This window comes from Cebidichthys violaceus, unplaced genomic scaffold (genome assembly GCF_023349555.1).
Source record: "Cebidichthys violaceus isolate CVI_PGR_0920_01 unplaced genomic scaffold, fCebVio1.0.p SCAF_26, whole genome shotgun sequence".
Classification (NCBI taxonomy): Eukaryota; Metazoa; Chordata; class Actinopteri; order Perciformes; family Stichaeidae; genus Cebidichthys; species Cebidichthys violaceus.
Window position 1 is genome coordinate 2,360,603 of NW_027176439.1, and position 25,034 is coordinate 2,385,636.

At 40.8% G+C, this 25,034-nt stretch overlaps 1 protein-coding gene across 1 annotated transcript in view; it reads right to left on the minus strand.

Moving 5' to 3' along the window:
- smarca2 (SWI/SNF related, matrix associated, actin dependent regulator of chromatin, subfamily a, member 2) overlaps positions 1-25,034 on the minus strand; it is a 51,676-nt gene that overhangs the window by 7,190 nt on the left and 19,452 nt on the right. Inside the window, exons 16-31 of the mRNA XM_068720698.1 lie at positions 23,872-24,035; positions 22,855-22,921; positions 22,634-22,744; positions 20,214-20,456; positions 18,278-18,391; positions 16,848-16,952; positions 16,199-16,285; positions 15,888-15,934; positions 11,956-12,122; positions 10,544-10,707; positions 10,193-10,420; positions 9,764-9,841; positions 8,453-8,671; positions 7,123-7,349; positions 4,256-4,361; positions 3,782-3,883 (exon numbers count right to left, since the gene is read on the minus strand). Coding sequence (XP_068576799.1) covers positions 3,782-3,883; positions 4,256-4,361; positions 7,123-7,349; positions 8,453-8,671; positions 9,764-9,841; positions 10,193-10,420; positions 10,544-10,707; positions 11,956-12,122; positions 15,888-15,934; positions 16,199-16,285; positions 16,848-16,952; positions 18,278-18,391; positions 20,214-20,456; positions 22,634-22,744; positions 22,855-22,921; positions 23,872-24,035 — 2,229 coding nt within the window. The remainder of the gene's footprint in view (positions 1-3,781; positions 3,884-4,255; positions 4,362-7,122; positions 7,350-8,452; positions 8,672-9,763; positions 9,842-10,192; positions 10,421-10,543; positions 10,708-11,955; positions 12,123-15,887; positions 15,935-16,198; positions 16,286-16,847; positions 16,953-18,277; positions 18,392-20,213; positions 20,457-22,633; positions 22,745-22,854; positions 22,922-23,871; positions 24,036-25,034) is intronic.

Sequence of the window (25,034 nt, forward strand, 5' to 3'; positions counted from 1 at the left end):
ACACAAGGTTCAACACATGGTTCAACACAAGGTTCAACACAAGGTTCAACACATGGTTCAACACATGGTTCAACACAAGGTTCAACACAAGGTTCAACACAAGGTTCAACACAAGGTTCAACACATGGTTCAACACATGGTTCAACACAAGGTTCAACACAAGGTTCAACACAAGGTTCAACACAAGGTTCAACACAAGGTTCAACACAAGGTTCAACACAAGGTTCAACACATGGTTCAACACATGGTTCAACACATGGTTCAACACAAGGTTCAACACATGGTTCAACACAAGGTTCAACACATGGTTCAACACATGGTTCAACACAAGGTTCAACACAAGGTTCAACACATGGTTCAACACATGGTTCAACACATGGTTCAACACATGGTTCAACACAAGGTTCAACACAAGGTTCAACACAAGGTTCAACACAAGGTTCAACACATGGTTCAACACAAGGTTCAACACAAGGTTCAACACATGGTTCAACACATGGTTCAACACATGGTTCAACACATGGTTCAACACAAGGTTCAACACAAGGTTCAACACAAGGTTCAACACAAGGTTCAACACATGGTTCAACACATGGTTCAACACAAGGTTCAACACAAGGTTCAACACAAGGTTCAACACATGGTTCAACACAAGGTTCAACACAAGGTTCAACACATGGTTCAACACAAGGTTCAACACATGGTTCAACACAAGGTTCAACACAATGTTCAACACAAGGTTCAACACAAGGTTCAACACATGGTTCAACACAAGGTTCAACACATGGTTCAACACAAGGTTCAACACATGGTTCAACACATGGTTCAACACATGGTTCAACACAAGGTTCAACACAAGGTTCAACACAAGGTTCAACACATGGTTCAACACAAGGTTCAACACAAGGTTCAACACATGGTTCAACACAAGGTTCAACACAAGGTTCAACACATGGTTCAACACAAGGTTCAACACAAGGTTCAACACAAGGTTCAACACATGGTTCAACACATGGTTCAACACATGGTTCAACACATGGTTCAACACAAGGTTCAACACAAGGTTCAACACAAGGTTCAACACAAGGTTCAACACATGGTTCAACACATGGTTCAACACAAGGTTCAACACAAGGTTCAACACATGGTTCAACACAAGGTTCAACACAAGGTTCAACACATGGTTCAACACAAGGTTCAACACAAGGTTCAACACATGGTTCAACACAAGGTTCAACACATGGTTCAACACATGGTTCAACACATGGTTCAACACAAGGTTCAACACATGGTTCAACACATGGTTCAACACAAGGTTCAACACAAGGTTCAACACAAGGTTCAACACAAGGTTCAACACATGGTTCAACACAAGGTTCAACACATGGTTCAACACATGGTTCAACACAAGGTTCAACACAAGGTTCAACACATGGTTCAACACAAGGTTCAACACAAGGTTCAACACAAGGTTCAACACATGGTTCAACACAAGGTTCAACACAAGGTTCAACACATGGTTCAACACATGGTTCAACACAAGGTTCAACACAAGGTTCAACACATGGTTCAACACATGGTTCAACACAAGGTTCAACACAAGGTTCAACACATGGTTCAACACAAGGTTCAACACAAGGTTCAACACATGGTTCAACACATGGTTCAACACATGGTTCAACACAAGGTTCAACACATGGTTCAACACAAGGTTCAACACAAGGTTCAACACATGGTTCAACACATGGTTCAACACATGGTTCAACACATGGTTCAACACAAGGTTCAACACAAGGTTCAACACAAGGTTCAACACATGGTTCAACACAAGGTTCAACACAAGGTTTAACACATGGTTTAACACAAGGTTTAACACAAGGTTCAACACATGGTTCAACACATGGTTCAACACATGGTTCAACACAAGGTTCAACACATGGTTCAACACATGGTTCAACACAAGGTTCAACACAAGGTTCAACACAATGTTCAACACATGGTTCAACACATGGTTCAACACAAGGTTCAACACAAGGTTCAACACATGGTTCAACACATGGTTCAACACATGGTTCAACACAAGGTTCAACACATGGTTCAACACATGGTTCAACACAAGGTTCAACACAAGGTTCAACACAATGTTCAACACAAGGTTCAACACATGGTTCAACACATGGTTCAACACAAGGTTCAACACATGGTTCAACACATGGTTCAACACAAGGTTCAACACAAGGTTCAACACATGGTTCAACACAAGGTTCAACACAAGGTTCAACACATGGTTCAACACATGGTTCAACACAAGGTTCAACACAAGGTTCAACACAAGGTTCAACACAAGGTTCAACACATGGTTCAACACAAGGTTCAACACAAGGTTCAACACATGGTTCAACACATGGTTCAACACAAGGTTCAACACAAGGTTCAACACAAGGTTCAACACAAGGTTCAACACAAGGTTCAACACATGGTTCAACACAAGGTTCAACACAAGGTTCAACACAAGGTTCAACACATGGTTTAACACAAGGTTCAACACAAGGTTCAACACATGGTTCAACACAAGGTTCAACACATGGTTCAACACATGGTTTAACACAAGGTTTAACACAAGGTTCAACACATGGTTCAACACATGGTTCAACACAAGGTTCAACACAAGGTTCAACACATGGTTCAACACATGGTTCAACACAAGGTTCAACACATGGTTCAACACAAGGTTCAACACAAGGTTCAACACATGGTTCAACACATGGTTCAACACAAGGTTCCACACAAGGTTCAACACAAGGTTCAACACATGGTTCAACACAAGGTTCAACACATGGTTCAACACAAGGTTCAACACAAGGTTCAACACAAGGTTCAACACATGGTTCAACACATGGTTTAACACATGGTTCAACACATGGTTCAACACAAGGTTTAACACAAGGTTCAACACATGGTTCAACACAAGGTTCAACACATGGTTCAACACATGGTTCAACACAAGGTTTAACACAAGGTTCAACACATGGTTCAACACATGGTTCAACACAAGGTTCAACACAAGGTTCAACACATGGTTCAACACATGGTTCAACACAAGGTTTAACACAAGGTTCAACACATGGTTCAACACATGGTTCAACACAAGGTTTAACACAAGGTTCAACACATGGTTCAACACATGGTTCAACACATGGTTCAACACAAGGTTTAACACAAGGTTCAACACATGGTTCAACACATGGTTCAACACAAGGTTCAACACAAGGTTTAACACAAGGTTCAACACATGGTTCAACACATGGTTCAACACAAGGTTTAACACAAGGTTTAACACAAGGTTCAACACATGGTTCAACACAAGGTTCAACACAAGGTTCAACACATGGTTCAACACAAGGTTCAACACAAGGTTCAACACATGGTTTAACACAAGGTTCAACACATGGTTTAACACATGGTTTAACACAAGGTTCAACACATGGTTCAACACATGGTTTAACACAAGGTTCAACACATGGTTTAACACAAGGTTCAACACAAGGTTCAACACAAGGTTCAACACAAGGTTCAACACAAGGTTTAACACAAGGTTCAACACAAGGTTCAACACAAGGTTCAACACAAGGTTCAACACATGGTTTAACACAAGGTTTAACACAAGGTTTAACACATGGTTCAACACAAGGTCCAACACATGGTTCAACACAAGGTTTAACCACTGCACAAAGAGAAAAATCAATCAGAGAACCTCCAGTTCCACTCGGGGGAAACTGACCTGTGATCCCTCCAGGTTGAAGGTCTGAGCGTTGTGACAGAGCAGCATCACATCTCTCTCCAGGTCTCCGACTCCTCTGTATTTATGGTTCCTCACACGATCCTGTTGACAAGAAGAAGGAAAAAAACACACCGGCTTGATTGAAACTCTCTCAGGTCTGTGGGCACTCAACCGTTGTGCTATACTTACATTCAAAAGACAGTTATGTAGTAATTATGTAACTCTTACTAAATGACACTTGTCATAAAGTTAATTAGGGATGCAAATAATCCCTATTATCTATCTGTTAGTCTGTTAATCATTAAAAATTTACATTTTTCAAAGTTGACATGAATATTTCTTGCTTTTTTACTAGTTCAAAATACAAAAATATTTCAATTTCATAGAAAACAAAGAAGAGAAGCACCAGTGTTTAGCTTCTGCTCTTTGAGCCCACTACTCATCGCATTAACAGCTGGGTGAAGGTGAACACACCTTGATCTTTTTGAAGTCCACAGGTTTTCTGATCAGCTCGTAATATTCTGGGAGCTCCTTCCTGGACGGTAACTGGACGAAGACCTCGCTTAGCTGTCTTGCTGACCTGAGAACACAAAAATCATTTCACATCTTTATCAAATCGTTAATGAACCTCGTTCACAAGCAGATCACGACTCAAGAAGTTTCCCTTTAACGCTCCAGAGAGTTCTGTGTCCAGTTTAATGTTCACATTGCAGGCTTATACATGTAAAAAAAAAATGTAACTTTTCCCCTCCTACACCTTAAGCTCCCATCGTCTGGCAAGAAATATGTCCCACGTCAAACAAGTGTCACAGTGTCGTATTGATACGGCCACTAGGGGGCGACAAGGGAGGAGTTTTCAAGAAGAGCGTAATTGGTTCGTGTCTTTATTGTAAATCTGCAGTTTGTATCTTGAACTTTCGTCGCTGAACCAGTTTCTCCAAACTGTGTTCTGTAGGTAACACTGAGAACAGATGATCAGGCTAATCCTCATACAACCCCACTTTAAAACACCCAAACTAGTGTAAACTAGAGTACAGCTCGTTCACCCTTCTCTAAAGTAATTTATCTATTTCTATTTTTAGTTATTTCATATTTTCTCTCATGACTTTGTGTTTATCGGACACCAAAACACCAAGACAACAGCCCTCCTACTTGTCAAACGGTTTCTGATTGAAAATGATTTTCATGGCTATTTGCATCCATAATGTGTTTTGTCGACAGTAAAATGAGGCTGATCAGCACAGAACACAGTGAACAAGGTGTCTGTGGTATATATCGAGTGACTTTTAGTGTTTTAAAAGAGTCTGTCTGGATTCATCAAAGTCTCACAATAACACAAACTAACTAACCAATCAAGGAAGCGGGTGATCAGCCACTTTCATGTGCTGCGAGGTGAAATGACTGTTTTTGTCAAAGAGGGAGTCTTGTGCAAGCAGACCGTCATGGCAACAAGGACCTCTGGGAACAGACGCAATAGTTGACTTTCGTGGAAGACATCAGAACGAATGGAAATGTGACCATAAAGGCTTCGGTTTCTCCTAATTGCTTGTGTGAGACGGATAAAACAACCGACGGTTCAACATGTGTGTGTGTGTAACAAACTGTGTTAATCTGTGTGACGGAGGAAATGGAGGCTGCCGCCTCTCTTCAGTAAAGAGATACAAAGTGTATTTGTTCCAAATGCATTTTAGAGGTTTGGAGTATTTCAACTTTTTTTTTTGGGGGGGGGGGGGTAGAAGTTTGCCAGAGCTGTGATTGAGACGCTCTGTGACGAAGAGAGAACTTGACTTCTGGAGCGGCAGGTAGAAGTTTCCCAGCAGCAGCAGTCAGCCAGCGCATATTTAAATAAAAAGGGGAAGACAAACGCACATGCTGTTTCAAGCATGTGTCTCTGTGATGTGAATATCACAGAGACACACATATTTAGGATTTTTGCACATGGGAAAAATGCAGACTCAACAGGACAGACCACACAAATACACTCACGCTCTAACTGACTGAAAGAATGTGAGGATGTTTATCAAAGACATGACTTCATGTCTGGTCACTTTTACTCTGCAGACCAGAGAGAGACAATCTCAACTTTCCATTAGGAAATAAAAGCGTGGCCTATTTTCTACACAAGGTGGAGGTACTTTGTGCTTAAAAAATTCTGTAGAGATGTACCACAACAGGAATTACAGAGGATCTATCTCACGTCTTTACAGCACAAATATGTTAAATAACGCAAACCGAAGCCTCTAAAGTTAGTTCATATGCTGATTCAGGTGCCCAGCAACAACTGGTAGCAACAGGTGGCGATAGCGCCTCCTCCTGGCCGTCTCCTGCAGAGGAATCCAGATCTGATTATTGTGTTGAAGTGAACACGTTCACACTGACTGAGGAGGCAGAGATCTTTCGGGTTAATCACGGTCGACAGTCGCCCACTCAGACAGATGAAGGTAGTCTGTAAATGGAAGTTATTCTAGTACTCAAAACACTTTTCTGAGATTGATCATAACTTTGTGAAGGAGTAACGTCACACTGACAGACGCGGTGCAGGAGACATGAAAGTGCTGCGTGGGTTAGCGAATGAAATCCAGCAGAAATGACTTGTTAGATTGTGATTGAAATTATGAAACTCTGTGATTTGTTGCAACGTTATCTGAGGACATACATCATTTGATAAAAACCTGGAACACGCGATACTGAAGGTGGAATTTCAGACAGTAAACATACGTAGTATGAAGTCACCCACACAGTAAACATGAGGTTTTAATGGACATTTATGGAAGTGCTTCATCAAAATCTTTTACATATATTTTAGTGCGATATGCAGGTTTACCAGTCTACAAATTCAGATTTGTCTCCATACACCTGCAGCGGTTGTGACTCCTCATCTTCACTGGCCATGTAAAGCACAGCAGTACTATTTAGTCCTCCATCAGTGTCTACACAGGATGCGCGTTGAGCTACAGTCCTGCTGCGCTCTCAGAAACACGTCGGACACCATCACAGCCTGATGCACAGTCGGCGTAATTCGTCTGTGAGCTGCAAGGACGTAGATTTGACACCTAACAGGAAGTGGAGGGTGCAGATATTTGTCTCGAGCATCGGCCATTACGCCGCTGAGGAGCAAGTGTCAAATACTCCTCGGTCGTGGACACATTTCAGTGCATTCAACGTAGCAGGAGATCGGGTGTCTGCAGTTGGTGGTGTTGTTGAACCACATTGAGTTCTACCTGGAGGTGTTTCTAGTGTTTACGCTACTCCACTTGATATATTTGGAGTGGACAAATTGGTTTGGACCTCTGAACCACAGCAAACACATCTGTTATTTTGTTGTAAATAAATGTGCCTACCCGTCTCTGTAGTTGATGACCGTATCGATGATGCTGTTCATTTGCTTGGTGAGTTTGGGGGGGTTGGGGGAGTGTTTCTCAGCCGGCGGACGCCCACGTTTCTTCTTGGCCTTGGAGGAGCCCCCGTCCTCTCTGCTCGAAGAGTCCTTGTCCTGGCGTCTCTTGCGTTTGCGCTTTTTCAGCCGGATCTCCTCCTCCATCTCTTCCAGGTTTCCATCCTCAACGGCCTGGAGACGAAACAGAAGACAGAAGACAGAGTTAATGCTGAGTCACTTCAAGCTTTTGTAGATGGGCTTCATAGCATTTTATTCAGCAGAAGCCTCCAGGTCTCTAGACATTCTTCTTCTTTTAATAGAGCCTCTCTGAACAACAGCGAAAGCTTCCAACACACTGTTGCCTCCGACTCAAAGTTGTTTGTTCTGTTCTGAGCCACAGTCAATAAAATGTATCCGTCTCTGTAGGGGAGAGTGTCACTGCGTATTTGGAGTGAGTGACTGTGAGCCATTCGCTTCAGGCTAAACTCAACCTTTGCATTAACTCCAGTAACTCCAATAATACAATATAATAACATATAATAAAACACAATAAAATATAATACATTTAAATAAATAAAAATAAAATAAATTAAATTAAAATAAAATAAAATAAAAAATAAATAAAAATATTTTAAAGACAATTGAAATGAATTAAATCAAATAAATAAATATGTAATGAATCAATAGTCAATAATCCATCCATATTTGTATTTTTTTCCAGATCTCATATTGTCAATTTGCATTAATGCCAGTGGTGGAATATAACTAAGTATATTTACTCGTTAGTTTACTTGAGTATTTTCATCTTAAACTACTTTATATTTCACTACTCCAAGGCAAATATAAATATTAATAACTTTTTGTACTGCGCTAAATTAATTTGACAGCTTTAGTTGCATTTGCGTACCTAGATTATTAATACCAAATGTAAATCAACTAATAAATTATATATTACTATAGATTATATATTAAGCCATCACGTACAGCACAGCCAAGCAAATGTCCCATTGCTAAAAACTACAGTGGCCAGCTGTTCACTGACTTATTGAGCCTTTTAAACAATATAGAAAACTATGTATTTGTGACTTTTTTGGGAAGCATTCCGTAGGAACAAATGGGATTGAGGTTGAGAACCACAGACAAGGTCAGGAACTCTTAAGGATTATTTCAGATAAAAACATTAAATTTCATAGATCGATATATATATATATATATATATATATATATATATATATATATATATATATATATAATATCGACACATACACATATACATATACACACTCAGACTTTACCCGCAGCCACTGTTTTTCAGTCAGCGCGTCACTGTAGTCGACGTCCCTGCGACAGCGCGATCCTCGGCCGAACATCTTCTCCGACTCCTCTTCGTACGTGAGCCGCTCGACCTCAGCTTCGTCTTTGATGATCCAAGAAGGCAACTCGTCCTCCTCCATGAGACGAGGCTTACGCTTCGGGTTCCTGGCGTCCTCGCGGCGTCGGTCCATGTCCATGCGCTACAGAGGAGGAAAGGACACATTCGGTCAAACAGCAGATGGTGAAACGAGTCATTGTTTTGTTGGACCACATAAATGGAGCTCTTGAACTGGATTTACACTGAATTCAAGGGGTTCACTTCAGTCTTGCAGGTTTTGAGCTACAAATAATCAGATTTCCCCCAAACATCACCACCACATCCCTACATGGATGTACTGACATGATCCGGCCATGTTGTGATAGAAATATATTCCCCACTGTCCTGTGTGTAAATTCATTCATTTACATTGTGATATACAGCGACAGTAGGCTACAAATGTAGCAATGTCTACAAAAGCCCTGTTTTAAAAAAGGCTTAACACCAACAAATATGGATTTAATAATATTTTGTTGGATAAAACAATTAGAAATGATTACTATCTAGCCTTTTCCTCTACATTTTTACTAAACTCAACTGAGTAGCTTCCTGTGAAGACAGAAGCTTATTTAAAAAAAATAAACGCAGGAAAAATGAGGAGTAGCTGTTTCGTAAGACATCATACGAACCGTTGGATGAGGATACGTTGCTTGGTGCCAACTCTATCCTACGGCTTGCTTCCAGAGGCTCATGAATAAATATATATATATATATATATATATATATATATATATATATATATATATACGTCACTACGGAGCTACCCAATACATGCTGGATGAAAACACGAAATATGTGGCGACACCACTAGGAACAAGCTTTTGTCAAGAAATGTAGTTTTCTGATTTTGAACTTCAGCTGGTGTTCAGCAAACTAATCGTCTCGCCGAGAGGCAGAACTGCCGGGTTTAGTGTCCTGTGGACCTGTATGTGCTGACATTGTGACTGTGACCCCTTGTTTTAATGGCAATTAAGTCATTTACACCACAAGAAGAAGCGTCTGGGGCACAGTTGCTGCCGGATCTGAAGGTGCTTGAACAAATGATGACATTTAAACTGACCAATGGTCTCGACGTGACGGGACAACCTGTACTTATTTTGGGGGGTAAATGTCGGAGAACAAGCTTCTCCTCTGAATTACAAAGTTTCACTCTGCAATTTAAAATGTCAATTAGAAAAATATATGCTTTTCTTACCATGAAGAGCTCAAATTCATCTTCATTACGGGCTATCATCTGGTTGAGGGTTTCGTCATCGGGTATCTCATCTTCTTCCTGGAGTAACATTTGGAAAAAATTTTAACTGTTTCGGCAAAACAGTTCAAAACTAATCACTCGCGAAACGGCTTAACGATTTCATCAAATACTAATTAAAAAGCTGAGATTGCATTACAAAAACATGCAATATTAAAAGTGAAGGTTCGCTGATCATATCTAAAGAGCTGTCTCTGCAATAACTCAATCGAAAGCTGCATGCATAATTTAACTTGAAGGAGAAAAATCCATTTAGAGCTTCATACATTTTTTATATAAACCTATCTGATCAAACACAAATACCTCGTCTTTCACCTAAAATTAATAACAAATCCTAATAAGCTGAACACAAGTGACGGACTCACACCGCACCTCGTTCTGCTCCTCAGTCTCCAAAATGGCCTGCAGGAAGGCGTGGCGCTCGTGGCCCGAGGACTTCTGGTCGAACATGCCCGCCTGGATGACCTTCTGATCCACGTTGAGTTTGTATTTGGCGGCTGCCAAGATCTTCTCCTCCACGCTGTTGACGGTGCAGAGACGGAGCACACGCACCTCGTTCTGCTGACCGATGCGGTGAGCCCGGTCCTGAGCCTGGAGGTCCTGGAGTCAGCAAAAGAGAAAAGAGAGATCATTCCAGTTGCCTCGAAGTAAAAGAGGAAACGTAAAACAACGAGACTGACACACTTTCCAGGTTATAATAATAAAATCTACTGGCGGACGTACCTGGTGTGGGTTCCAGTCACTGTCAAAGATGACCACCGTGTCTGCAGCCTGCAGGTTGAGGCCGAGGCCGCCGGCTCTGGTGCTGAGCAGGAAGATGAAGTACTGAGATCCCTCCTCATTAAACTTCTTCAGCAGCATTGCTCGGTCGTCAGACTTGGTGCTTCCTGAAACACCAAAGCGCGATCAATTTGAAATGAAGTTACCTTTGAAAAGAGTTGCTAGAAGTTCTTCTTTTGATGTAAGGCTATTTGAGAAGTGGAAATGTCTCCAGTGTACTGCGCCTCGTCTCTGACCGATTTAACTGTTTCAGAGGTTCTCTGAAGAAAAGGCCATGTATTGACTCTAATTAAGCAGGCTTCAAAATGTGACAAACGCATCTAACAACCAGTTTATATTTCGGATGAAAGCCCCAGCGAAACGGGAGTTAGAGCAGCTTTATCTTCTGTACTGTGACATATTTCACAGTGAGCCGGAATATTTGAGCGTAGCAAAAGGGATTCAAATCAAATTCTTCGTATTTGACTGGACCACTAAAAAGTAGGCGAGCTTATGGTGTGTTCATGAATTGGCCGATTATCCACCTCTTCATTTGGCATCATCTGAAGAAGTTCATCTGCATGTACTGTCCGTGCTGCAGTGACCAGGCGGAGACCTCTGGTTATGAAGCCAATGAGGGACTTAAAACTTGCATTCTCTCTACTGACCAGCAGGGGGCGACTCCTCTGGTTGTATAGAAGTCAATGAGAAAATGACTCTACTTCTCTCTTGAGTTATTCCCTCAGTAAACATTGTAAACATGAGTTTATGGTCTCAATCTCTAGTTTCAAGTCTTCTTCAATACAGCATGATGTTCATTTAGTACATTATGGTCCATTTAGAGTCAAACAGACCATAAAGCAGGGTATGCTTTAGGGGTGGGGCTAACTTGAACAGCGTTTCTACGTCACTCCTCTGCAGTCCAAATATGGTCAACCTCTGTTCACTGGTTGCAAAAATCCAAGATGGCGACGACCGACACGCCAAACTCAAGGCTTAGAGAGCACCGTGTACTGTTTACTTTTTAAATCCGCACCAACAAATGATGTATTATGATTAATAATGTATTATAATTAATAAAATCTATTTTAAGTGACGACCAAGAGTCACTTAAAATAGATTTTCCAAATGTTTTATCTCCCGCATGTTAACGTTGTTTTTCAGCTTTTACTAATTTACTACTAGTAGGAGAAAAACACTAACGTTAAAGACAGGTGTGTCATTTGCATTGTGTGTTACAACAAAGTGAGGATAACATTTAGAGTCGACACTGACTTCAGAGCGGTTGAAATTATTATTTTTTTCCCCGCTTTATGTAACCACCTGTAGGTTTGATGATTGAGAATTCTTGAACATAACAAGAGGTGGGAACTCACCGTCGAGACGCAGGTATTGAAAGTTGCGGTAGCCGAAGTAGTCCTCCATGATTGTCATGAGAGTGGTCATCTGGCAGAACAGCAGGACTCTGTGGTTGGTGGCCTGCAGCTTCGGCAGGATGCGATCCAGGAGCTCAAACTTCCCCGAGGCTCGATACAGATCCAGTCTGGGTGGAGGTAACGCAGCAAAAGATGCAACATAGATCACCATCACCTATATATCGATTATTAAAGTCTACCGTCAGGCTAGCAGCTCTGTGAGCTCTTACTGCGGCACAAAGAGTGCTTCACACCAGCATGCTAGCAAGACTTTTACTTGAAACAGAGTATTTCTACACCGTGTTATTTCTTCTTCTCTTTTAGTAAAAGATCTGAGTGACTTCTGTGTGCTGCTGCCTTTAACTAAATCAAATAATGATCCATATCTTACTCTTCACTTTAGTTTAAGTCTTGTGTTTTGTACCGGTCTTATCCTGTTTCAGGTTGTTCTAATGTTCTTTTCTTTGAGCTCTTTAATGACTGAATTAAATCATATTTGAACGTCCTTTTGTGGTGTGTTTCTTTTGCACTTTGTTTCAATGATTTTGAAGTTTCGTGTAAAGCTCTTTGAATGGCCTTGTTGCTGAAATGTGCAACATAAAAGAAACTCAACCTCAACTTCTTCCAGCACGTATTCTAAATAAATAATTATTAACAAAAGAGTTATGTTCTTCACAAATCAACAAAAATCCAGACAAACTACATTCATTTTTAGGTTTGACACAAGAGCTTGTGTGTGTGTGTGTGTGTGTGTGTGTGTGTGTGTGTGTGTGTGTGTGTGTGAGTGACAGGAGCGACGTAATGCTGCGTTACACACTTCTGTGAGTCCTGTAACGACGGTGTAGGAACAAAGACATCTCCCTACCTGCAGCAGCAAAACATGGGAGAGTTCAAATGCAAAAAAAAAAAAAAATCCAATTATTTTTCTCTCATTCATCATAAAATGCTTTGAGGTGAAGCAAGATATGTTATTGATTTGAATTAATGTGATTTCTCTTGTTTAAATTCACTGAATGTTGCGTAGAACGCTTCTGTGCTGAGATGTCTTGTTCCTGTCACCACATGTGCTATATATATGTATATGTATATATATATATATATATATATATATATATATATATATACACACACATACATATATACATATATACATACATATATATATATATACACATATATATATATACATATATATATATATGTATATATATATATATACACACACACACACACACATACATACATACATATATATATACACATACATATATGTATATATACGTATATACATATATACGTATATACATATATACACATATATACATATACATATATATGTGTGTATATATATATGTGTATATATATATATATATACATATATACAGTGCTGTGAAAAAGTATTTGCCCCCTTCCTGGTTTCTTATTGTTTTGCATATTTGTCACACTTAAATGTTTCAGATCATCAAATGTTTTTTAATATTAGACAAAGATAACCCGAGGAAATACAATATGCAGTTTTTAAATGATGATTTCATTTATTAAGGGAGAAAAGCTATCCAAACCTACTTGGCCCTGTGTGAAAAAGTAATTGCCCCCCCTTGATAAATCATGAATGAACTGTGATTATTTTGGAAAGCTGAGTTCAATTTCACTAGCCACACCCAGGCCTGATTACTGCCAGACCTGTTGAATCAAGAAATCACTTAAATAGAACCTGTCTGACAAAGTGAAGTCGGCTAAAAGATCTCGAAAAGCAACACATCATGCCTCCATCTAAAGAAATTCAAGAACAGATGAGAAACAAAGTAACTGACATGAATCAGTCTGGAAAGACCCCAGAACAACATCTGAAGAACTGCAGGCCTCACTCGCCTCAGTTAAGGTCAGTGCTCATGATTCAACAATAAGAAAGAGACTGGGCACAAATAGCACCCATGGGAGAGTTCCAAGGCGAAAGCCACTGCTGACCAAAAAAAACACAAAGGCTCGTTTTTTTTTTTGCCAAAAAACATCTTGATGATCTCCGAGACTTTTGGGCAAATATTCTGTGGACTGACGAGAGAAAAGTTGAACTTTTTGGAAGGTGTGCGTCCCGTTACATCTGGCATAAAACTGACACAGCATTTCATAAAAACAACATCATACCAACAGTCACACATGGTGGTGGTAGTGTGATGGTCTGAGGCTGCTTTGCAGCTTCAGGACCTGGACGACTTGCCATAATTGATGGAACCATGCATTCTGCTCTCTACCAGAACATCCTGAAGGAGAATGTCTGGCCATCAGTTCGTGACCTCAAACTCAAGCACACTTTGGTTATGCAGCAGGACAATGATCCGAAACACACCAGCAAGTCCACCTCTGAATGGCTCAAAAAGAGCAAAATGAAGGTTTTGGAGTGGCCTAGTCAAAGTCTGGACTTAAATGTGATTGAGATGCTGTGGCCTGAGCTTAAACAAGCTGTTTATGCTCAAAAACCATCCAATGTGGCTGAATTAAAACAATTCTGCAAATAACAGTGGGCCAAAATTCTTCCACAGCGACATGAAAGACTCATTGCCAGTTATCGCAAACGCTTGATTGCAATTGTTGCCGCCAAGGGTGACAAAACCAGTTATCAGGTTTAGGGGGCAATTACTTTTTCACACAGGGCCAAGCAGGTTTGGATAGCTTTTCTCCCTTAATAAATTAAATCATCATTTAAAAACTGCATTTTGTATTTACTCGGGTTATCTTTGTCTAATATCAAAATTAGTTTGATGATCTGAAACATTTAAGTGTGACAAATATGCAAAAAAATAAGAAACCAGGAAGGGGGCAAATACTTTTTCACAGCACTGTATGTATGTATGTATGTATGTATGTATGTATGTGTGTATATATATATATATATATATATATATATATATATATATATATATATATATATATATATACACACATACATACATTCATACACACATATATATACTGTATATATACACAGGTGACAGGAACATATATACATATATGCCCTAGCCTGTTGTAGGGCGTAAAGAGAAAACTACATAATTACAGTAAAGTCATAATGGAAGCTGCTGCCATAAATAATTGCCGTCTTTTGCCAAATGCCAGTAAGAAATAAAGCGATTTATGAATTATCCGACACACTGACTTTTCACAATTGAACTTCAATGTGTTCTCGTATTGAGTGTTAAATTCCTGAACCCATTCAACATAGTCAGAGGGAAAAACCTTGACAAAGACGCTGCACACAATGTTGTAAATAAATGTCAATCCGTCTGTTCAGAACCACATGAATAGATGTGAGAGTCCGGCGGGCTTTCTATAAATGATCTCGTCTTGACGACGTGCAGAACAATGTGGAAAAGGGAAAAAACATAAATGGAAGCCACAACTTCTTCTGTCAAAAGTTGACTCTCATCTATGCCACAATCACAAGGTACTATAAGGCCGTGTTTACCTGAAGTGACCCCTCCTATTATAAACAGTATTTAAACATTTAATAATCACACACTATAATGAAGTTGTAAGCAGATATTTATGTTGATTAATGTATTTATCTGCAACTAGATCCTTCTGTGGGCACCTGTTAGTAAAGGCTGGTTACAAACAATACTAAAACATTATAAACATAAAATACCTCTTCATAGGGGAAGTAATACTGTACAATAATATAAACTTAAAATGTACTTTGCCAGTGTTTTATAAACTAATTGTTAGACGTTATGTGGTGCTCATGAATGCTAAATCGGGGACGATAAAGGAAAAGTGTTACCAAACTAACTAATAACCATTGTTTTTAAGATTATACACATAATACGTCTTCAGAGGCAGGATTCACGTACCAACGGGTGATAGAAATACACTAGAATGAGGTTTGTCAGACTTACCCACTGATGACGCCGTTTGGAAAGCCCAAGTGCTCAGCAAAAGATTCCTACAACAGAAAACATCGACTGGTTTAAATAAGACGATACTATCAAACTCACACTACCTTTAAATGTGTCTGTCTTGATTTATTACCTCAGTAAACATTGTCAACTTGAGTTTATGGTCTCAATCTCTACGATATTATTTAGATAACGTAATCAATCTGACGTAGTAAACGTTTAATTAACTGATAATTACAGTAGCTGAACGACACAGACATGCACAAGAGGATTCAGAAGCTCTTGATCAGCCAGTGTCGGTGCTCTCTCACCTCAATGTGCTGGAACATGTACGGATGGTTGCAGATCTTCTTCAGCTGCATGATGGTGTTCATCAGGGTCTTCGCTCCTCCTTTGCCCTGCAGACGTTGAATGGCAGATCAAAACAACGACACTCGTCTTTACGCGAGTGATGATTTTGGCCACTTTGGGGGGGGGGGGGGGGGGGGGGGGGGAGGGGGGGGGGGGGGGCGCAGCGGAAACAAGTTGTGAACACAAACGCCTCTTAAACATTTTGGAAACGTCAAACATCTATTTTTGAGTTGTGTTACCAGGTGGTGGTATTTCTTTGTCAGATTACAGCGAATGTGCGTTGGCATGTTCCAGTCACATAAAACGGTGGTTGTGTCGTTTTTGTGAATGAACTCTCTTGTATGAGCACATGCTGCCATGTTGATATCCTACCTGTCTGAAGATAACTTGCATGTTTACTATGAACATGCAACAGTGACAGTTCTGTACGGTAATTATCCTAATTCTAGCATCGTCCAAAACAACGAATTCTATTGAGGAACACAACTGAGGAAACTGTAAATATCACTCCTCTGTTATCTCCACAGCTCGCTGAGTCACATCACGTCACACACTGATCACACAAAGCAGAGCCGTACAGTGGAGCCACGAGGGTCTCGTTGTGTTTACCTTCTTGTCTTTCTCCGAGCCGTCGGTGAGGAGGATGCCTCTCTGCATGTGCCGGTACAAAACCTTCTGTATGGCAGACATGTCGCATTTTACCACGTACTCCACCTGTGGGAATGACAGTAAAGAAGACGCGTCAGTGAAAGAGCCTCTTCATGGGCGAGGCTGACACCATGAACAACAACAGAACAACAGTTGGAATGAGAGGAAATGAAATAATGATCGATTGTAGAGCTTCTTAACGTCAGCTGTCCGTGGTGCTGAAGAGGACTAATTCATTGTCTACAAGCTGAGCTACATATTTAAAATATACGTATATATCACAAAAGATGCGAGTAAAAGAAATGTTCTATACCTGGAATTGTTCGGTATTCATGTTACTGTTTGAGAAAGTAAACCTTGATATGTTTATCTGCTGCTCAATCTGTTAATTTGTGTGTGCGCTAGATTAGTATTATTTTCTAATTTAAACATTAAACGTCAAAGGACAAAAAAAACAACTCAGTGTTCATGATAAAAGTACAGCCTTAAAGGGGACACGTCGTGCTCACTTTCTGGTTCATACTTGTATTTTGGGTTTCTTCTAGAACGTGTTGACATGTTTTAATGTTCAAAAAACACTTTATTTTTCCTCACGCTGTCTGTCTGAATGCATCTGTTTTCACCCTCTGTCTGAAACGCTCTGTTTTAGCGCCTGTCTCTTTAAGAGCGGACGGCTCGTTTTAAAAGCACAGTTTCTGAAAACAGGCTGTGTGCATTTCTACATGGATTGAGGGTTTTGAGACTTTCACAGTATTTAAATTGCACCTTTTTACAATGAAAAAAAGACGTGGAAATCTCAGTTTCCACAATGTGGGACCTTTAAAATGGACATAAAATGTGTGGTTTTTGGTTCCCGGAGCTTCTCAAGATGCTCTTAGCCTCCTACGAGAGGATGGGAGTCGCTCATTAATCTATCATCCTTTCTCAGAGCCTCTTCTGTTTAGATGCTTTCGGGAAAATTCAGATGGATGTTCGATCATCTTATCCTTAAGATGCTTCTGGGAATCAGCGACGGCCACATTGTTCTCATCCACTCAGTTCACTGCGATGGGACGATCCACTTACCATAAATGCATTTATTGCAGTTAATTCGCTGCCTCGTTAAATAAAATTACACCAGGGACACAGAGAAAATTGGATCCTTAAGAGGAAAGATGCGCATTATTTGTCAGGCTTCAAGTTGCTCGCTCCAGCGGTTACGAGGCTGCGGCCTCTAAGAATTGATGAAGTGGTAAATTAGGGTTCATTTCAAGGGTGTCAAAAACTGTACAACCACGGTTTCATTTAAAAGCGTGTACAGAAAACAGATAAGTCAAACAGTGCGGCGCTGTAGTGTAGTGCGATGCGGCAAATATAACCGTGCAACATCAAAATCCAGGTAGAAGTCTCACCTTCTCTGGCAGCTGAGACTCCACCTCCTTCTTCAGTCTGCGCAGCAGGAAGGGGCGGAGCACCTTATGCAAACGCCGGATAATCAGGATGGTCTCCTCCTCATTTAGGTCCACCTACACAAGTCACAGAGCACGTGTGAGATGACACGTCACAAAATGGTGCGTTATGCATTCTGGGCAGCAGGATGAAGCACCGCAGCAGCTCTCTGTGACCGGATGATGTGTCCTTAAAAAAACTGCAGTACAAGCCGATACAAAAACAACACAGACAGGGTACATCACACACGAACAGCTCAGGTGACTGAGGCTGAATCCTCCTGTTTGCCAGAGAGTGGATTTTTTTTTTGGAGGGGTATGGAGCTTTTGTTGTCTAATTAAAAAGCACCCCGTGGAGAATGTGTCCACTGGTAGCGACACAGAAAAGAGGGAATGTTTTTGCCGTATTGGCATTCAAGACTGCTGCACTAGCAACCATCCACTTCTCCCAAAAAGTAGCCGACAAGTTGATTAATTGCAGGAGACACATCACCCAATAAAAATGATGAATTCCCGTCACAAAGGTCTCAAATACAACCGTTCAAAAGGTTAACGACTGTGAGCTGGACCCATCTCGGCTCTGGAGAAACTGTTCGACTGCAGAAACTTTTACAACTTTAATAAAACCACGATTAGTCCACGACGATGCCCAGTATCGGTGGTTTTACGAGTCATTTTTAAAAAATCAGCTTTGCAAATGTTTCCTGAGGATGAAGTGCGTTGAACATTTTTGTTAAAGTTTGTTCATATTTAACAGGTTTTTGCATGTGCCGCCTCCATTCATTGTGTAGGTAGTGTGTGCTGCCACCGCGCTGTGTGGATGTCCGCGGCGCGGCGAGCTGCGTGGAGGTGGTCAACAATTTAAATGAGCCGTGCTGACCTTTGCGGGGGCAGCTAATCCCTGGAGACCTCTGCTTGTGCACAAAGATGGACGTAAAACGAAAACTTTTAACTACTTTTAAGTTTTATTAACTTTGTTTCAACACGATTGGTGCTCAGCTCTGCCATACAGAGTTCAAACACTGAAAAACAAGTGATGAATAAATATTTGTTTTTCGTTTGTACTTTCTTTGCAGAGTAAGCTGCCAGTTAGAGGCGACCCTGAAACCAGCAGGTTTAAAGTTTAAGAGGTGATAGAAAACAAGAGCGTATCTTCTTTTTTTTTTTTACAGCAAATTGGGTTGCTAGGTTTCCTCAGCCTCGGGCAGGGTGACATTTGGAGGTGGACGGAGCGAAGCGGCCAGAACAAAAGACAGAGTTTCACATTGAAGCACCTCTTATTCGCTAGGAAGGACCTGACCTTTGCTGTGGGAAATTAGAATAGTATTTATACAGAACGTTTCCTGAGTGTTAATTGTGTGTATAAAATAAAGTCTCAAACTTTATACTAAACTTTACATCACGTTTGCTTCCTTTTCAGGAGAGATGTCTACAGCGAAGGAGAGAAAAGTCTCGGGGGTGGGGGGTGGGGGGATCTGAAGAAACCTTTTATCAGTTTTCATAAGATATACACTATAGTTTAGTGCAGTTTTAGTTTTAGTTTAGCTTCTCAATGTACACTTTATGCTCTCTCTCTGGGAGTTTCTAGAGGGTCAGAAGACATTTTTTAACAACTGCAGGCTTCTTATGGGATGAAAAATGTCTTAGTTTTTAGATTTGTAACTTCTCTGTGTGTGTTTGGTCTTCTCTGCCAATAAATCAAATTAAACAACCTTAGGAGGTAAAGTCATGGGTTAAATCTTTTGAAAAAAACAAAACAGTTCACCGTCTGGCCTCGGATGCTGTGATTCTGCACGTGTGCATAAATAGAAAGAAGAGCATTTGAGCTCCTGTGTGACCCACGTCCAACCTTAAAAAATGTTATTATTTCACCAAACTTAAAAGGCCTCCTCGTACGTACCCTCTCTCCCGTCATGGCGAACGGGGCGTTGAACCACTGCTCGAAGGTGCTGCAGCTCTTGAAGATGGTGGGCAGCAGGAAGTTGAGCAGCGCCCACAGCTCGGGCAGCTTGTTCTGCAGCGGCGTGCCGGTGAGGAGGAGGCGGCGCGGAGCCACGTAGTGGGTGTTCAGCACCTGGGTCAGCTTACAGTGGTGGTTCTTCATGCGGTGGCCCTCGTCCACGATCATGTACTTCCAACGGATCTGTGTGTGGAGGGAGACTAATTGGACCCACCGTTTCCACACGAACAACAACAAAAACATGCCTTCATTTGATCACAAAGGAGCTGCAGAGCGACTGCAGAGAAGAAAAGTTTGACTTCCTACTCCGACTACCTCAGGGCGCACAACACTGCCGCATGCAGATGAGAGGTTTATTCCCTCTCTTATTTCATACGCTCATAATCATTGTTTGAGCGGAAAGTTCTAGGTGATGCGAACAAAAATCAACACCTTGTTCTTAATAAAAATAAAAAAAAGACATTCTGCTCACTCCGAGACGCACTGTGACCATGAAACACAAAACAAAACGAAACGCTAGAGACCATCTAGCGATGGGATCACATCAACAGCAAATCTTAAGCCACAAAAGGGGCTTAAAGTAGCGGTTGGGATGCTTTTGTGGTGACAAAATCTGTCCCTACAGAGAGACAAAAATATAATATAAGGATCACATTTTGCCATGACGACACACACACAGACTCACAAGGGGTCATGTCTGGTAAAATAAATCTCTTAGAGGTATAGTTCTGTACTGTATAGGGCGACATATTCGTGGGCTACAAAAAAAAAGTGCTGAACGAATGAAACGCTCCCACTGGTGGAGAGTCTGACAAACTGCTACATGTCTAAGTGTGAGTTAAAGCCAGCGCCTTGAAGTGTTTCCCATCTGAAGCAAAAACATATTTGAGTGATCTCTTTTCATTACACTTTCCAGCCTGCATCAGAATTAGTATGCGTGATAAATTCTTTCCCCGACCCGGTGCGGATGTTAAAAAGTAGTCTGACTGTGTGTGTACAAATACTCACTTTGTGCAGTCAGTAATACAGCTTACAGCCTTGAAACTGTATGACATATACATAGCACTATTATTAAGCTCAATGTCTGTATCAGACATTGAACTGATAGTCGCAGACCTCTTAATATTTTGTTAAAACAGCAACGGAAACGCTACGTTAATCACAAATTAAATATGACACTGATGTGCGGATGATCAAAGACGTCCTTTGACTAAATAAGAAAAAAATTAAATAAAATGAGGCTCTAGTTTTTTGCTACCCGGCGCATCACGCCCCCGTGTTGCAGCTGATCTAACTTTCTAGTCACATACAAGGAACCCAGCGAACGCGGCGTTCTACCATCAAAAGAGCACAGCAAACTGCAGACTTCTTTCTATTCTTCAAGATGCTCTGAAGCTCGGTGAGTTCCTTTATTACGAGCAGGATCGGCTACTGCAGCGCACCGTGCTCAGGTCTCCGCGAAACGTCGATAAATCGATGGCGGCTCACACAGAGCGCTGCTGCCGTGTTTTAAACTGCAGCAAGGAGAGCTCTCTTGTTGTGAAGTTTCAGCTCTGGTGTCATGAGGGTCTAATGATGCGTCTCGTCGTCTACAAAACTATTGACCAACTTCAGCTCATTATAACGCCATAATGCTGCTCTCACAAAGATTTATGATGACGCTTCTCCTGCAGTTTTAGCCCCAAATAAAGTCTGGAGTTTAAGCGCCTGCTGTAACTTGTTAGTACTACGTCTTTGACTTCTGCAGGCATCAGTCATTTAAGATCCAATATCTCGTTATCATATCATTTATCCTCTTATTTACGCTTCACGTGAACAACAACATGTGTCACTCGCTACCTGATCCCTACATCTAATCAGATCAGCACTGCACATGTGCAAACTAGTAATACAACCTGTGGTTAAACATTTAGTACATTATGGTCCATTTAGAGTCAAACAGACCATAAAGCAGAGTATGCTTTAGGGCGGGGCTAACTTGTGATTGACAGGTTGCTACTGGTATCAGAGCCATACACGGCGTCTCTACGTCACTCCTCCACAGTCTAAATATGGTCACTTCCATTCACATATATATATATATATATATATATATATATATATATATATTTAATTGTTAAAGCACTGGTATCGGAGTCTGTATCAGGAAGGAACAAATGGAATCGGAATATCTCTCATTTTAACTACTGATTAGTAAAGTTTTAGAGGAAACTTTCTAAATAAAAAAGGAAGTTGTCGGTAAAATATATGGGACACTGTGTATATGTGTGTGTGTATATGTGTGTATACGAAGTGTACAAAACGGCAATTGAGTGCACGAGGAGCGGATTCTGCAAAGACGAAGCTTTGATCTCCTTCACCTTGGCCAGGATGTGCTTGTCCTTGATGATGTACTCGTAGGTGGTCAGCAAGACGTTGAACTTCCCGCTGCGGAGTTGAGGCACGAGCCCACGACGCAACACGGGGGTGCCCTTCCATGGGGGAGACACGCAGAAAAAAGAAAACCTTCTGTCGTAAGTCGGTCAAAAGCAATCAAGGGGAAAAAAATGACAGAAAAAAATACATAAAACAAGATTCTTACCTTGTAAGCAATTTTGACCACAGAGGGCGACCACTTGTCAAGTTCATAGAGCCAGTTAGATAAAGTCCTAGAAAAAAACAACAACATACATGTAAGGAAGTGGTCTGAATTTAGAACACTTCTAGACCAACTCCTCGCTGAGCTGAGCCAGAACTTCTGAAAAGAGTTATATGAAGCCAGAAGTTGAACCTGAACCCCGGGTTGCTGTATTTTACCGTCAATCTCGCTCGGGAAGCTCAACAGACTCTGCCTCTCTGCGACTCATTAACTTAAATTTCCCAAAGCACAACGATGCGTTTAAAGCTTTCCTCCACATGAGCTCACTCTGCATGTTCAAGAGAACATTTGACATTGAAAGTTGAGCCTCTGCTGTGCTCAGTTTGACTACAAAAGGAAGTGCACCTCTTCAGTGAGGATGAAAAAAAACAAAACACCTCCCATCGTTCACTCTAATCCTTTAACGCCTCAGTGGTAAACCACCACGAAAAAAGAAATACTAATTAGGTGAAATGTGAAATTGGGTTGTTCACCTGCACAAGAAGAGTGGAGAGGGTTGTGTTTGAAGAGTTTGAAGGGATTAATACACATTATGACATATAAATGAATGATTAAAAAACTTCCAACATGTTCGTTTCACCCCTTTAAAATGAGAATAATGACATGGAAGCATTGCTGTTGAGACCATTTTGTGTCTTTTGGACTCAATCGGCACTAAAAGGGTTAAGGAAGCAACGTTCAAGCTGCTGTTTTATAGAGAGAGAGGATCTCTGACTCATCACTCCCCGCAGGCAGACAAGTGTTCACACCTGACACTCAAATTTCATTTTAACAAACACTCCCGAATCCCCTGATCTCTATTACAGCTCTATCTTGTGATTTAGACTGATAGTGTCGGTGTATTTCAATCTCAAATTATTTTCAGAGAACAATTTCTAAAACAATGTATATCTAGATTTCTGGGTTTCATAACGCCGCAGGATAAGAGCCGTGATGGATGCGAGCTGAGGAAGTACTGACGAGAGAGGGACAATGATGAGGAAGGGCCCGTTGATCCTCTTGTGCTCCATCAGGTAGGTGATGAGGGCGATGGTTTGGATGGTTTTGCCGAGGCCCATTTCATCAGCCAGGATGCCGTTTAGGTTGTTGTTGTACAGGGACACCATCCACTCCAGCCCCTGGACCTAAATAACACAAGAGAGACGAAGGCATGCCTGAAAAAATATGTCCCTTTGCTTCTCCTCCAGCGCATAAGAGACAAGAACACTTTAGTGTTTAGAAGTGTTTGAGGAAATGATCACGGGAAATGACTGCATGTCGAAGAGGCTAAATGTTGCGTGGCAAAACTATAGCTTGTTCAAAAAGGCAGCTATGACAATCTGAATACTAAATGGGAAATCTCTCTGCCGTATTATGGATTAAGATTACTTTCTGGATTCATCGTCAGAAAATAATGAAGAATGTTCGACTGCCATTTTCCAAAGCGAGAGGAGACGTCTTCAACTAGTCTGTTTATTTGATATTTAATTTACCATCCAATCCCCACAACTAACGAAGCTAAACCCAGAGAGCATTTGGCCTTTCTCTTTGAAAAATCACATCATAAATGATCAAAATAGGAAAAAAAACGGTCAACTAATTGATCGAGTAATCGTCTCAGCTCTCCCAGAAAATGATCAAAAAGTGCATTTTTAAATGCTTTTCTTCCGCCTGTCTACATGCAATTGGAGAAACTGATGATGAAATCATATTTATGTTATTTTATCCCATAAACAGAGTAATGATAACCTAATAATGCCATTTGGCTTAACTTCAGACTAAATCAAATACATAAAAAAAAGGTCTGTCCTGAGTTATTTATCAGTTTAGGACTCTAGGAAAGTGGAAAGACTTTAAAATCTCCAAGACTACTGTATCCCTGATCTATCTCTCCAACCAAATCACACACATTTGGGCGATTCTCCGGGATCTTCTTTTGATAACTAATGTAATATGTTTTCACTTTCATCCACCGAGGTTCCACTTCTGTCTGTATCGGCTCTCCATGTATCTAAAAGGAGCTGACTGAAGGCCTTTCATAGTGAGTTTTTAAAGTGTACTTTGATCCCATTGCAACTTTGGCATTTTACATCCCAAGTGGTGTCAAAAATATATCAACTGTGTTACCGACTGCGTAGCTCGCC